General features: G+C 45.7%; 1 protein-coding gene across 7 annotated transcripts in view; it reads left to right on the forward strand.

Annotated features, from left to right (window-relative positions):
- Positions 1-15,842, forward strand: part of Zfhx3 (zinc finger homeobox 3) — a 929,635-nt gene that overhangs the window by 892,287 nt on the left and 21,506 nt on the right. For all 7 annotated transcript variants that reach the window (XR_013430973.1, XM_078032605.1, XM_078032607.1 and 4 more), the window contains 2 exons: positions 10,299-10,432; positions 10,559-10,759. Coding sequence is in view for 6 of the 7 variants with exons in the window: in XM_078032605.1 (XP_077888731.1) it covers positions 10,299-10,432; positions 10,559-10,759 (335 nt within the window). In the remaining variant the exon portion in view is untranslated. The remainder of the gene's footprint in view (positions 1-10,298; positions 10,433-10,558; positions 10,760-15,842) is intronic.

Raw genomic sequence — 15,842 nt, forward strand, 5'->3', positions numbered from 1 at the left:
GATGGGAATTGTGTGGCTGTGTCAGCTTTCCCAGAGTCCACTTGTCCCCCTCCCCCGCCTTTTTTTTTTTTCCAGGCCACTTTCAGTATAATTTGGCTGCTTAAAGTCACTGCAGGCAGAATTCTGTCTCACAATTGAAAACAAATCATGAACTATTTTTATGTTGGGAAGCAAAAATAGATACAGGGTGTGGTATATATCTGGACTGCCTGAATTCCAGTAATTCAAAGGCCTTGGCTTTAGAATTCATATTGTTAAGTCACAGAAGAGATAGGGACCACATAAGTTGAACAAAACATTTTGTTCAGATATTCAAACATGGAAGGGACTCACTTTCTAGAAGAGGTGTCACATAATCATGGCGTATGTTGTGAGAATTATCATCAAGGTATAGATAAAGGACATTGAAAATATAAATCAAGAAGCATATCATTGTTCATCACTACAGAAAGTACCTTATAGATTTGCACAGGAGTCTTACAAAGTGGTCATTTTAATCTTTCCTGCTTTGTCCCAGGTCTAGCTTTTGCACATGTTATTAGAATCATCGTGACTTAAAAAACATCTTACCACCTCTCTTGGGGGGCTTAAGAACACTTCCCTTAGGCTCCCCTATTCTGGGGTACAGTGTTATCTTTATTTTGCAGCTAGAGAACTAAGACTCATGTTAGGGACTCCTGGATGTCATCAGACCCCAATTTGCCTGGTCAGAGATACAGTCCCCACATCATAAAGCTAAAGAACATATAGCAAAATCACTTTGTCTGACTGTATAAAGATTGGAGGAGAAGAACTTAAAAATCCTGTGCTTTTCTAATTATGAAACAGAACTGTAAGCTGTTCGTGGTCAGGGGCTACGTGACATTCATTGATTTTTATAATCTCTAGCACCTGGCAAGTGCTTAAGATCTGTTTGGGTGTTTCGTTGGTAAAACAGCATCAGATAAATACTTTTGAGATCAAATTATTCAAATTTCTGCTTGGTGGACCTCAAATCCATGGGTTAGTAGGATTGTTCCATGTTGCTGTGCAGAAAAGGAAAATTGGGAGTGTTTATCCTAAAAGCCCAGGTCTCTCCTGTTCACTCTGCGGTTTTATGGCCTTATGGACTTGCATTATTTCCCAGCTACTTCTAAAAATGAAACCATAGCAACAAATGCTGGCGTTTTCACCTCGCGCAGGCTCAGTGGCAGGCTTCATGTGCCGCTCCCTCACTGGCCTCGGGAAACCCCAGGAGTAGATACTGTCATCCCATTGACAGGTGAGAAGACCAAAAGCTCAAACTCTAGGTGCACAGCCAGGATCTAAACCACCATGCGACCAGCATGCACAACCCCTGCGCTTCATTCCTCAGCAAAGACAACGGGCACCTTCACCTTAAGGGAACTCAGCCGTTTCCGTGATGAGCACAGCTCCTGGGGAGTTCCTTAAGGCGACTGGAGCTGTCTCCCCACCCTTTGCGCAAATCACTTCTTGGCTTTTGGAGCACTGTGAGCGAGTGGAGCGTGGAGCCTCCACGGAGACTGAGAGAAGCATCAATGCAAACATCACTGTCTCCAGCGCACAAAATATCGAGAGAAGCTGTTCCCATCTTCTTGGTGTTTTAAACCTCCGGGGGAGAGTGGAGGATTATTCCCACAGGCCAGCCTCACAGGGGCCCCAGTGATACCTTTCTTTTCTAAGCACAGAGTCTCACCCTATCCTGGCAAACCTGGGACTAGCAAAAAGAAGCCCTTGACCATTCCCTCCGTCTATCGCCATGCTGGACACAGCCCCAAATTGTCTGTGTTTATTTATGCAAGTTTGGTTTCACTCTTAAAACTTAGTATTTTAGGAAGATAGGTTTAGAATGGAGAAAAAGCCAGAAGAGTATTGTTATATCCCAGCTCTGGCTATGATGTATTGGGGCTCAGGGATCCTGATTTACCTAATTAGTATTTGATTTGCTGGGGACCAAATGAGCTTTAATTTTGACCTGGTCTCCTCAGGTCTGGCAACACCTCTGGTTTCCATCTCTTAGACCTCTGGGCCGTTTCCTCTGTCAGTCGAAGGGACTCCAAGGCTCCCTCCTGCTCGGGTTCTCTCCAAGTCTTTGGCCATCACAGTTCTGTCACAAAGCCAGAGGGCAGCATGATAGGTGCAGTCCCAGTGGGTCCTCCGACCACGGGCCCAGCTGCGGCTGGCTCGTGTGCACAGCTCAGGATGCTGTGCCAGAGAAGACGGGGTTCTTTGGGGGAACTGACAAGAAGCCAGAAGGCAGGCAGCCTGCTGAATATTTATCCAGTCCCCAACTTCTGGCCTGAGCTGGGCTCACGGTGGCCGGGTCCAGCAGTTATTAAATAGACCAACTGCTAGTGTTGGTCTAAACAAGGTGGGGGCTCTGTTCTGACAGGTGGTTCATTCACAGACCTGACCTAGAGGGAGCTGGGATCTGAAATGCACCGTGTCCTTCTGGGAGCTCACGTCAGTGTAGTTAAGCAGCCTCATGCATATTTCAGCAAGAAATTAGTGCAACAGATTGATGCCTTTGAGCTAGCACCTAGTACTGTCTTCTCCTCAGTGATGATGAGCAAGCACCAGCACTCACTGGTCCCCATGGCCACCATTCCCCTCTCAAGGCTTCCAGAGCCTGGGAGAGCAGTGTTTACAACATGGCACCCGAACCCTGCCCTCACAGTGCTTCCTTCCACACGCAGGCACTGGGACCGACTGTGTGCAGCTTCTAGACTGAAGCAAAGGCACATTATTCTGGTGTGGTGCACAGGTGCCTAGACCTGGGAAGCTGGCACTAAAAAGAGGCTTCTGTGTGTGAGATAGAAAGGCCCCACAGATACCTGCCTTCTTCTCATAGGAGTTCTCCCCGACACTGGAAAGAATGAGGTTTCAAGGATTACACTGCCAACAGAACACATGGAGGTTATTCCTTCTGAGTTTTCAGCTTTGAACTATGTCTTCATTTATTTTAGGATGAACAGGTTCCTTGAGGCACAGAATATTTCATCTTCTCCTCTGGCCTGAGACCACACCTCGCTTTCCTCCCTGGGTTTAGATGAGAATGTCATGTTATCAGAATCATTTGGAAGTGGACTGGTAGATCTTCTAATGCTGTGTGGCCCCCTCAGTGGGTTCTAGTTAATCCACAAAGCGAAGTGGCTCCACCAGTTACAGAAGGCTATGGCTCTTGACAGCTGTTCTCAGTGTGGTCCCCGAACGTCAGCATTACCTGGGACTCAGGGGAAATGCAGATTCTCTGGGGTAGGCCTCCTGAGTCAGAAAGTGTGGGGAGAGGCCTGCACTCAGGGTCAAATGGGCCTCCAGGGTGTTCTGATTGGTTGAAGTTTGGGAACCTCAGGGCTGCCACTTCAGTGACAAGTGGGAGGTCTGGGGATCTATTTTTTTTTTCAGCTGGACAGCAAGTCCTGAGCCCCAGCTGACTGAGAGAGAGACTGAGCTTCCCTCAAAGATGGGGCCAGGGCCTGGCAGAGGCCCAGCCCTGCGTCTATGCAGATGTACTCCTGGATGGCAGGATTGGGGTGGGAGGGAGGAATGGCCAGGACAACAGGGTCTCGGTGAGGAGGGATTGGAGCCTGGGACATCTTTAATGATTAGATGAGATGATGAGTAACACCTGGGTGGGGGTGCATGTTCCCTCTCTCTACCTGCACTGTTCTTACAACTTCTTGTGAAGCTATAATTATTTTCAAATAAAAAACAAACTAATACCAACATGAAGAGCTGCTGGATTTTCAGGTGCTGACCTATCTCATTCACATTTGAGTTGGAGGAGAAAAATAGCATTTCCCTGAGTGACAGTTACACCCATCTGTGGTGTAACTTGACTTTTCTTTGAAATCCTTTTTAGAAACAAAATCCAAATGGATGACACCTGTGTGTCCTGGAGTACCTGCATAGGCATATTCTGCTACTTTGGGGGCAGGTGTTTGTGCTTCTGTAAAAGCAGCAATAGCTTGCAGTTCCATGCCTGAGACTGGAACTGTGTTTTGAGAAGTTCTGAGTTTCACTAGGCTGGTCTCTAGACAAGGAAAGGAAGCCCTAAGTTCTTTTTCGCCACATCACAGAGACCACTCTGTGGTGGGTGTTCCAATGCCTGTCTCTGCTTCACCTAAAGCTCCCAATTCCTCTCTGGAACATCTGCCTGTTGGAGGCAGAATGAGACCATGCATGTTTAGAGTTGGTGGCACATGCCTGAAATCCCAGCCCCTGGGGAGGCCGAGGCAGAAGGATTGCAAGCTCGAGGCCAGCCTCAGCAACTTAGCAAGACCCTGTCTCAAAAGCAAACAAGCAAATAAATAAAGACCCAGTTGGCAGCAGAGCAGAACCTTTCAAGGAACTATCATTCCCTGCGTTAGGGGAAGACAAAAGTTTAGCCAGCACTCTGGCCACTCATCAAGTGCAGTAGCTCCATAGAAGATGAGGGAAGAAAGCCCAGCCTGTCCTCTGGGGAAGGAGTTGCGAGCAGATGCCAAGATTAGCTCCACTTTCACTGCAGGACGAAGATGGCAAAATCCAGAAGCTCTGATGACCTTCTGAAAACACTGTTTCTGCTGTGGAGAGGGAGTCTGAGGTCCCTGAGAAGTGGAAGGAGACGTGCTATGAGGAAAGAGCACACTGCACTCTGATTTCATTGTAATCACGAGCAGAGGGACCATTTCCAGATCTGTGCCTGGGGTCCTGGGTGGTCGCCCAACTCAAACACGGAGTGTGGAGGTGTGTGAAATTGCTCCCCCTCCGCCAATGGAGATATGAAGGATTGCTGTAAATGTCTGGGGCAGGTGGCAAGCTGGTTTACGGAATGCAAGGCGATGAGAACCTCTGGCTTACGGAAAGTAGCATGAATTAATAATCATTTAATTGGTTCCTCCATTATGTTGCTGGTTTGGGAGATGGAAGTTTAGATGAAGGGCTGTCAGCGGTGCTTTAGCTGAGAGTCTGATGGTTGAGAAGTGGGGGTGGTGGCTGCCTCTGGACGCTGCACAAGGATCAGATGCCAGGCAGCGTCCCAGGCCCTCTCCAGTGGCCAATCTCAAGACCCCAAAAGGAAGAGGATTCAGCACTTTGGTGAAAACCACCTACAAGTGCCACTATACCACCAAGAGAGGCAATGAGAAGAAACTTCCCCACAGCGGGCAGCTCTGTGCCTGCCCAGGCTCTCCCCGTGGCGGACGCTGGGCTTCGGGGCCTGGCCTGTGGAACAGAAAGTTCACCATGCCAGCAGCCTCACCATGCTGAGTGGTGAGAAGATGAATTCTGCTCAGGAAAACAGAAACTAAACGTAGCAGCACTGTCATGTTCTTGGAGGACAGGCGGGTCCCCAGGCTGATGATGACAGGGGGCTGAAAGCTGGATGCGCTCAAGTTCTGTTTTTTCTCGTCATTTCCAGTTTTTCCTCAGGCTTGTCCTGAGGCAGCAACTCGGGGCCTTGCCTGGTTTCACAGTCATACCGCCCATGTCACCAGAGGAGAAATGAGGCATGTTTGGGCGTTAAGGTCACTGGAGTTGCATATACAACTCTTTGAAGTCTTCTGTGGCCAAAGTCTCAGTGACTCCGATTTGGAAGTGAAGACAGGGGTTGGGTGAGACTGTGTTCTGGGAAGAGTGGTGTGAGCAGATGAGACCACAGGTGAGGTGAGGTTTAAATGCTGCGTTTCTCCCATACGTGACCACTTCATCAGCCGACCGATGATACTTCCCTCACCTACTCTTTAAAGCAAATCATTTCCTAAATGAAGTTTTTCCAGCCTTGTTTTAATTATCCTCTGGGATTAGAACATTATAGAACCATTTCTTGCAAAGGGCCAGCAAAACCTGCCTGAGTTCACATGAGCCCTCTTCGCTGCTCCTCCTCCTCGTTCAAGAGGAGGGATACCTTTTTAAATAATTGTTTTAGAGGTTAAATACTCCCCAAATATGATAAAGTCAAAGGCATAAATAATCGTTCTCCCTAAGGAAACCATTTATTGATGACCACATTTCCCTTTGAAATGTTGTTTTTATTTGTCTGTTTTTGTCCCAAAAGCAGAGGAACTTGAGACAATAAAATGAAGAATCATGAATCAGGTCTCCCTCTTTCAATATTTGTCTTTGCTAGTTTCCTTTCTCCCAGTTGAAGGGTACAGTAGCTCTTAGCCCTTTGCCCAAAATCCAATTTGAATTTTCTGAACTCCAGGGTAGAGACAACCAGCTGTTTCTGTCCAAGCCAGGTGGGCCAGCAGCACCTCCTAACAAGATGACCATGTGCTTCTTAACTCCTGAGAAAATCGGTGAGGCAAGGAACCACGGCCAGCACTCTGTTAAATTTCAGTAGGAATTTTGACCCAACATTTCCCTCGTCACAACATCCCGTTTACCTTGCCCGACAGAGTGTGTCATGTACACTGCACCACTCACGATTTCTTGCCATATTTTGATCCCTTTTGAAATGCCAGGATCCCAGCGTGTCGCCTGTGGAAGATTCATTGCGATTTAACACATATTTTCATATGACATAACTGCCAAAGTGAGAAAATTTGCTTTAACCAGCAGAGTAAAAAAAAAAAATACCACCTGATGTTTTGCACAGTATGGATCCAAATATCAACTTTTTTATGGACAGCTGAATTTAAATGCTAAACCATTTAATTATAATATTAGGGATAATATAACTACATAACAGACTTTAAAAATGGCCCAAGATGCTCTCACCTAAATACATTTTCTTCTAGTTTCTTCCTAATATCTATTTTTTTTTACATAGTGGTGACATAATTCCTACTTTATCTTCTATTCTGATTTACATTTCCAATGTTTTTTTTTCCATATTGGTTTCAGAGCTAGAAATTTTTAATGTTCTCTAATATGCAGTATAATGGCTATACCGTGCCCTGCTGTAAAGTATGTAGACTGCTGCCAATTTACTTTATCATTATTATAACAGCCACTACAGGTAGTAACCCTTCACATTGTTTGGTTTTCTCATTGCTGGTATAAACCAGAGATTTCGGGCACTGACCGTTTGAACCATGTCCTGTCTCTGGAGCACATCTATTTCCTTTGCACCGATGTTACATCATGGCAGACTCAGAGTGACCAGTAATTGATTTTTTAATGTGTTTTCTATATTGTGACATCTCTTTTAGAGTTTAAGTTCAAGTTTAGAAAAGTCTTCAAAGCAGAAAACTAGAGTACTTTCTCTTGATATTCTTTCGGCCTCATTTCCTTATGCCTACAACATACGCTAGTGACAGAAATGAAGCAGAAATTGATTTTGAGACTCAGGTCCTTTTGAAGTTGTTCAGAGAAAAGCTTGAGAAAACCTCAGGTTGTGGCCTGTAATAAACCCTCAGCTAACATGTTGATGGGGAGTTCCTGCCACTCAGAAGTAGGACAGTTTCCCCTTCAGGACTTGATGGTTTTGTGTCTGAGGTCCAGGTAGGGAGGAGACTGTCAGCTGTGTTTAACCTAACTCCCAGGCATGGCCCCCACAGCCCCTAGGAAACAGGTTGTGTCTGGGTGGTTATAGACTCGGTTGTAAGAATGGTCTTGCTTTGTCTCTAGAGGAGCTAGTGAGCTGGTGGCTCCTGTCCACTTCCAGGCAGAGTCCATCTAACAAGGACGCAGTTGTCTCGGAGAGAAAGGAGATTAAACCCAAAGTTTGTGCACCAGCAGGTACAGTATTTCACATTACAGCAGAGCTGTTGTGTTACTGGGAATAAAGAGGAATGAGTGAGCGAGTACTGATTTTATTTTTTAAAACACTTTATAATGGCTCTTTAGCTCAAGCTCACAAAAGAAGCTTTAGAATTCCAGAGCAGTGTGAGTTTGAAAAAAAAAAAAAAAGAAGGTAATAAAGGTTCCCCTCTCCATGCAGGGGGAAAGAATAGTGGCTTCTGAAACCGGAATGCTCACCTCTGCAACCCCGCTACAATGCACGCGTTCAGCATTGAAGGAGGAGGATGGACTCTTTGGTCCTACGAGGAAACTAATGCCACACTGGGTTCCTGTGTTTGCTTTTCAGCTCCAAGAGAGTGAGATGAGTTGGGTGGTCTCAGCCTCGGCGCCCATTCATTCTCACTGCTGAGCAGCTACACAGTCAACTCAGTCCATGGTGGGGTGACGGGCAGGTGGAGGCCTTGATGCAGCGATGTCGTGGTCCTGTAAACATTGGTGTAGTTTTGGGCCAGAGAGACTAACAGAAACACTGGAATGGGTGTCAGAACGGAGCCTGGGTTTTGGTTTGCCTCTGCAGGGAGGAGAAGCAGAGAGCAGCCCTTCCCCACTATAAGTACTGAGCCCAGAATCTAATGGTGTGGAATAGGGAAGGTGAGGGGACAACAGGGACAAATAATCATCTAAAGACTGTGCCATTTGATGCCTTCACTCACCCCATCTTTAGAGTGTATTTGAAGAGTTACTATTTAGACAATATCCACTAAGCAAAAATAAAAATGATGGAGAATAAGGAACCCTCTGGGGACAGAGGGAGCTTGAGTCCCTGAAACATTACCCTGAGGTGGTGGAAGTGTCCAGGCAGGGGCTCATGGTGTCGCAAGGTCTAAAACCTGCAGTGCAAGATTCCGTAGGATCAGGTCTGACAGGGGCCAGGAGATGGGAAGCGGGCCATGGGGGAACTGGTCTAGAATGTTACAGCACCTAGTTAATCAGCAGCCAGTCCATCACATTAAATATCCCGCCGTCATGTATTACCTTTCAAGTGAAAATGAATAACTCCCATTAAGAGCAAAATGGGTTTGAAGTCGATTCGAGACAGATTAAAGTACTGTTATGAATCTGTGTTGGGAGGAGGAGGGGTCTATGTGTAATATGCTTGTCCTTGTACTTTTTAAATAATAGATGTCCTACAAACTTATGGATACCAGGTTATCAAGATACTGAGGTTAAAGGTCATAAGATGTGCATTCTGGGAAGAACATCAACTTCCTGGAATATTTCCTGTATTTGGCCAATTTTTTTTTTCAAAATAATTTTGTGGCCTTATGATTTGAATGAATAAAATTGATTTTCTAAAGTTGTTTATTAAAGTACACATCTACAATGACAGTTCCTTGGTGTCCACGGAAGAACAAATTTCAAAATTGAATATAAAGTGAAAATACGTGCTAGAGAACTAGACAAGGTGGGGAAGAAAGCAGTTTTACTGTGGAGTAAAAATTAGGCTAGCTGGTGACCTAAATGCTGAGTCACAATATTTTTTGATGACAGCTGTGGGTATATGTACCTTCTCCCAACCATTTTTTGGGATTTTTTTTTTCCTTATTGCTTTATGCAAAATTCTAAAAAAATGGAGTTCCATGTCCAAAATAAGTGAAAGAGCTTATCCCTCAAATGCCAGCCAGGCTTTAGAATGACCAAAGCCAGCCATGTTGGAATGTGTATTACACTGGAGGAGACATGCTTATCCTGATTAGACCCTTAGCCCAGCTGTTTTCTCATCAAAATCTTCCAGGTTCCTTTCTACGCTTCAGAGAGCTCCTTCTGCCAACACATCCATACCCACTGTTTGCTAATCAAACCTCATGTGCCTCTCTTCATTCACTGGTGTTTTGATTTTGGGGGTGGTGGGACAGGAGGGGCGCAGAGGCCTGATTGTGCCAGCAGATAGGACACCCGTTCCCTTTCCATCCCTCCTGAGCAGCCTCTTACATCTGACATGTTGGCCTGTTTATAACTTGGATAAACTCCCTGCCTAGTTCCACTCCCCAGTTTTTTCTTCTCCAAGCGCAAACTGCTGGACCCAGACTTGATTTCTTCCTACATATTAGTATCCAGATATCCACTGAACCCTTCTCAGATTATAATTTATCAGGTTGCCTGTAGTGTGCTGTGTTGTGGTTCCAGGAGGAGGGATGTCTAGTTTCTTGCATCTCTGAAGCAGTGTGTCCGGTACTCAAGTTGGCAAAGCAGTTGGTGAGATTTGGCCACCCACTTGTAGCCCTGTTACCCCCCGCAGATACAAGACAGTGGACTATGTGTAGGTTGGGGGAGGTTAGAAGGGACTGGATTTAGTCTCATTCTACTCTAGAGCTTTGTATTCCATTTCTTTACCTCTTTTCTCAATGTTCAGTTGTTAGTGTGGTGACAGAAATTCATAGGGAGAAAAGAACCCCTTCTCTTTTCCAACACGCTTGATAAATCAGTTTGGATGTTCATCCTTCCTGCATTTTGGTGTTTAACAAAACACTGCTATAAAAGAACGCTATGGAATGCTGTTTCTCACCCAGCACACACCTGCAGTGCGCCTGGTCTGCCTACTGTATTTCATCTTCTACTTTTTCTTCCAGCATCGTCCAGCCAAGCAGAGAAGGAGCTGACAGATTCTCCTGCAACCTCTAAACGCATCTCCTTCCCGGGTAGCTCAGACTGTCCTCTCTCTTCGAAGCGACCAAAAACATCCGAGGAGAGCAAACCAGAGCAGGTGAGGCTGAAGAGGCCCTGCTGGGGGTGGAGGGCAATTGGACACTGGTGGGGAACAAACACTAGGGTGAGAGGGCTTGAGGCGAGAATGGAAGACTCAGCTGGAGCGGTGGGTGTGTCCCCACAGATGTACCAGTGCCCCTACTGCAAGTACAGCAACGCCGACGTGAACCGGCTCCGGGTGCACGCCATGACGCAGCACTCGGTACAGCCCATGCTGCGCTGCCCCCTGTGCCAGGACATGCTCAACAACAAGATTCACCTCCAGCTGCACCTCACCCACCTCCACAGCGTGGCACCCGACTGCGTGGAGAAACTCATTATGACGGTAAGGCACCGGGAACAGGACTTTTCTTCCTCCAGGGGCCAAAAGGAGATACAGTAACATGAACAAGATCTTTGTGGTTGGCAGGGAAAGCCATGCAAAGTTGGAAATGTTAGAAAATCATCCAAGCTCTGTGACCTTGGTTCAGATGTCCCTCCCTCAGACTTGGCATGACCATGGCCCAAACTGCTAAATATGTGCTTCTCACCCTCCTTTATCATTCTCTCGGGATTCGGAGGAATGGAGTGACTCTCCATTAATGTGTAGAAACCCTCATTCAGATTCTGCAACCTTTACTGAGCAGGTCGAGGTGGCTCTTAAATTCACTATGCCTCATTTCATCCTCATAACAACTTCTGTTATAAGAGAGAGAAGCCGGGAAAGGAGAGTTCAACATGTTCCCGTTAACAGATAAGGAAACTGAGACTCAAAGAAGTTAATCAACTTGACACCATTTGTAAGTGGCAGAATCAAAACTTAAACCTACATTTCTAACTCTAGGTGTAGCACAGTAATATGGGAGTTTCTCAAATGGATATATTAGTATCAAGAAAGAAAGTTGTCACTTGGTGATTCATGAGCCATCTTTGCATGTGAGCACATTGTTTCTACACCTGCTAGCTTTGAGGGAATGACTCTAAGTGGTCGCTATAAACATGGCCCAAAAGTTTGTAGTATAAAGATTTAATTCTGATCATAATCACCTGTAGGCATTTCCTGTTCCATTTGGTTATGTGAGACTGATGGACGATGTTGCAGGTGATGTTTAGTTGTGAGGATCATGTAATCGATGATGCATCAAGAGAACTTTAACAGCTAATGGAAAACTCAGAGGTGACCTACTGTGAGCTTCTTCCAGACATCTTTCAAGTATAAATTCACTTTCCATGGGCATTTTCAGAGAGGCTGGTGAACTTCGTGGAAAGATTCTCTGTCAGTGGGGCAGATGTTCCACCTGTGCATGGTTCTGGGCTGCAGGCCTCTCCAGCTCCTCACCAGCCTCTTGGAAAAAACAAGGTGTTTTTCCCAGGCCTCATCTCACTTCCTAGTGGATGGTCTGGAACCCTGGGAGCCTGAAGGATCAAAAAGAAGTGTGGGTATGGAAGCATTTCCAATACTTAACAATGGGTTTTCTTTTGCTCAGATGGGTATTTTTGCTATTTAATCCAAATCCAGCATAGGAACTGTGGGCCAATAGTAATCTGAATGACTGGTTTACATTGGACAGTAAATTTTATTTTTACATGCATGGAGGACAGCATGGCATGTGAATTATTTTTCAGATACCTGTTTTTTTCTTCTTTTTGGTCATATTGTTAGAGTAGCAATAGCATTTCTTTATTTATTAACAGTGTCAATATCAACAGCAGGATATTACTTTTGAGTACCAATCCTCAAGATATTCCTGGAAGTTACCCACTAACCACCATCTTTTGAAGCAGTGATTTTCAACCATTTTAGAGACTGATAAAAGCAATACAACAACATACTAGGCCATTTGTGCATGCTAAAACTTAATAGCCACTGTTGTAGATCCTCCATCAAGTACTCTGCAAATAAAGAATTGTGTGCACAACGCCAGGGAGCTTAAGGCTACATTCAGGGAGCTGCTTAACGATCCCTTTTCTTCAACCCCTGACGGTATAATCATGTGGGAGAAACTGCTCTCAAAAACAGTAGTGCTTGGCACCTGGTTAGAAACCCCTGTGTGCCTCATCTTGCCACAGCAGACAATGAAGATGTTTTCTAGACATTTCTGAAAAGTGTGCAGAGTGTTGGAAATGTATTGGTTTTAGGAAATGGATTTGCTAGCAATGAGAAAGAAGTTAACGGATTCAAAAATAAATTGAAAGTCGCGAGAAATGCAGGAAAGATCATCATTTAAGTGTGTTACTTTTTCCTTAGAAGTGCATGTAAGGCTGCTTTGGCACTCTCTGGGCACGGGAAGATGGAGTTGTGGCATGGCTGCCAGTTTGAAATTGGTTCCTAGTCATGAGATGGTTTGCAGTGAGCCAAATGATGCATTTCCACCTCGATCCTTGGGTTCAGCAGGAAATGATGAGCAACTAGGGCTAGAGGACAATTTGTAGCCACACCCCAGGGTGCGTCTGGAATCCTGTTTGAGGACTGGGATACTGGTCTTGGTCAGATGCCAGCATCCTTCCTCTCAGAAGTTTGGTGTTAAAATGGAATTTGTAGTTGTTTTACAACTAAGTGATTATAATGAACCTGTGGTTAAAATCATGCCCCTGGAGGGTATTTTGCTGTAATTTTATTAGAAAATCAGCCCTGGGAAAGTATTGGTTAGGCTCTCTGACAATTTATCTTTTTTTTCCCAGCCAACTGGAACAGGAAACTCTGCAAAGAGAAATGCCCCTCAAATCTGTGCTCCATTTTCTAGACCATATCACTAAAGAGCGGCCAGTCTTTCATCCAACAAGAGGACAAAGTTTGTGTCTGCTTTATCCCTGGATGGCAGCAAGAAGAGAGAGTCTTCTTTCTTCCTCAAGGGGTGGATGAATTAGGTGCCTTTGGCTGCAGAATAGGAGAAGCTGGCAGAATCTGCCAGGTAGTTGATTCCTGGCAGATATGGGGTGTGTCTAAAGCTATAAATTTGGGTAAATATTTTTTTTTTCAGTCTGGATCCAAAGTCTTGGGATCTAGCTTGAATTGGGTTTCAGTCCCTCTAAAAGTAAATTCCACCCTGATAAATGGAAAGAGATTACTTTCTACACAATGTCTTCCCGTTCGGTTGTAAATGGAGAGCGTTTTGAGGAGGCTTCATTTAATAATACCTTATCAGACAGCTTTCAGGAACCTGCAGTGTCTAATATGTCTGTTGCTATGGTAACAGCTGCTTGCTTATGCTCTGCATCTCATATCTATGTCTTCCATGGGCCCCCTTCTTTTTACTCATGAGGGGGCTTGAAAAATATTCTTCACCAGGAACAATTGCAGCGCTGGCCCTCCACTATGGAAACTGCACCCACGGCACATCATTCTGCTCGGCCTATTGGAAACAGCTCCAGATGGTGTCTTTGTACACGTCATATGAAAGAAGGAAATCTATAAAGCTTAAAGGAGATGAGACAAGTGCCCCTCCGATCCTGGCAGTCCGCCCCCCACCCCCGTGTCAGTTTCACACAACCAAGTCTCACCTATTTTCAGAGAAGCTGGGGATTTCAAATTGATGGAGCTGTAGGAGCTACTGCTTCATGCCCTTATTTTCTGTATCTTTGGGGGAAGGAGGTTGAGGACATGGAGCACATGTTTCTGGCCCCTAGATGAGAATAGAAAAGACCACCTACCATGCATTTCAATACTCTTAAATTATTCTAATTGATCACTGTCTTTCTAAGTGACAGGACATACCACTGGGATCCTGGATCATTAATATGGGGAAATTTTCTTTGTTCTTTAATCACTTAACAAAATAGGACCTCACAGTTGAGATGAGGATGGGCTCCTGAGCCTAGGAGCACCCTCTCCTCCCTTTTGTAGTACTCAGCTGCTCTGTCTGTTTTGTACACGCACAGATTTCCCTTCTGTGCCCCTGGCCGTGCCCTGCCCTGCCCTGCCTGCCATTTTCTTGTATCTCTCTTTTGGGAGCAGTAGTTTGTCTCCTGTGATCTTCAGGCAGTGTCTGGGACTGTGCTCTGTGTGTGCCTGTGCCTCTGTGAGTCTATGGAACAGGCTGGCCGTCTGGCCCCTGCTCTGCCCCCACCCCACAGGGCCTCTCTGGTGGCCACTGGCCCTGGGGCTTTCACACCCACCTGGGTATCAGCTCTTTCACTCTGTCTCCATCTCAGAGGAAAGTAATGAAAATAATCGGGCTTCATTAATTCCAAGCCCTGTGAGATGATAGCCATTTGGAGCCTGTTTGCCAATTAGATGGTCTAAATTAGAAGTGACCTTGGTATACTGCCACTGCTTGCCTCTCGGAGTCTAATGAAGCTTTTCTCTCCCTCCGTTCTCCTCCTCGGCTCTCCTCTGTGTGCACACACTGTGGTAACTGTTCATGTGTTTCCTGCCTCTTCCTCTTCCCCTGCCCCTTTTTTCAATTTCTCTCTTTCTTACCTTTAAAAATCTGGTTCTGGTCTGCATTTGATTCTGACCCACATGAACGTTAACATGGCCTGCCGTTTTATTTTGTTTGTTTGCTTTTGCTGTGAATTTTATGTATTAAAAACAAGAAGCACATAAACAAGCACACAGAAGCCATTTGAGAAGGGAAATGGGGGGGGGGCAGGGAGCTGGGAGGGACTCGCCAGTGGGTACAAAGTCAGTCCGATTTGAAGAACTCATTCTGATGTTTGATTGCACAAAGGCTGACTGGCCCTGGATTTCACAATGGAAGAGAGGATTTCTAATGTTTTGTCACACAGAAGTGATAAATGTTTGAGGTGATAAATATGCTAATTACCCTTATTTGATCATTAAACTAAGTATTCTTCATATTGCACCCCATAAATTTGTACAATTATGTGTCAATTGAAAAAAAAATTTAGATTAAAAAAAGAGAGACTGAAAGAAAGAAAGAAACTGGGTCTTCCAGACGCTGTAGTCCAGGGCCTGCACCATTAGGAGGCAGTGAGGAGGGGACCCTCTGAAGCTCTGCTGGCCAAGAGGCGCCCTGGTTTGCTGGCTGAGGTGTGCAGAAACCAGCCGGTGGGCCTGGCAGCTGTCCCAGCGCAGGAGGAAGGGAGCACCTGTGCTTCCTGGAGCAGCAGCTTTCCGCACACCACTGGCCACTAGCTTTAATGCTCCACCCTGAAAGCAGTTGAGTTTTGACTTTGTGCTTAAATTTGGGGCTAGAACCAGCACCTCCTTCACAGGGGTATGGAGACTGGCCAGGTCTGTGCCTGTGGCTCCCTTTCACTTCCCCTTCTGCCTGAGATGCTCCATTCTATTGATTTTCACTGAAAGTCCTTGGGAATGTAGACCTTGGCAAATCTACCCTTCCCATGGAAGAGGGAGCCTTTCCCAGAGAAGCCCCACTTCTGAGCAGGGCCAAGGCGGAGGAGAGGAGAGTCACGGAGAAACCAGGTTCGACACTTTCTCTAAGAAAGCCAGCTCTCCAGCACGC

Source organism: Ictidomys tridecemlineatus, chromosome 15, assembly GCF_052094955.1.
Source record: "Ictidomys tridecemlineatus isolate mIctTri1 chromosome 15, mIctTri1.hap1, whole genome shotgun sequence".
In the NCBI taxonomy this organism is placed as follows: Eukaryota; Metazoa; Chordata; class Mammalia; order Rodentia; family Sciuridae; genus Ictidomys; species Ictidomys tridecemlineatus.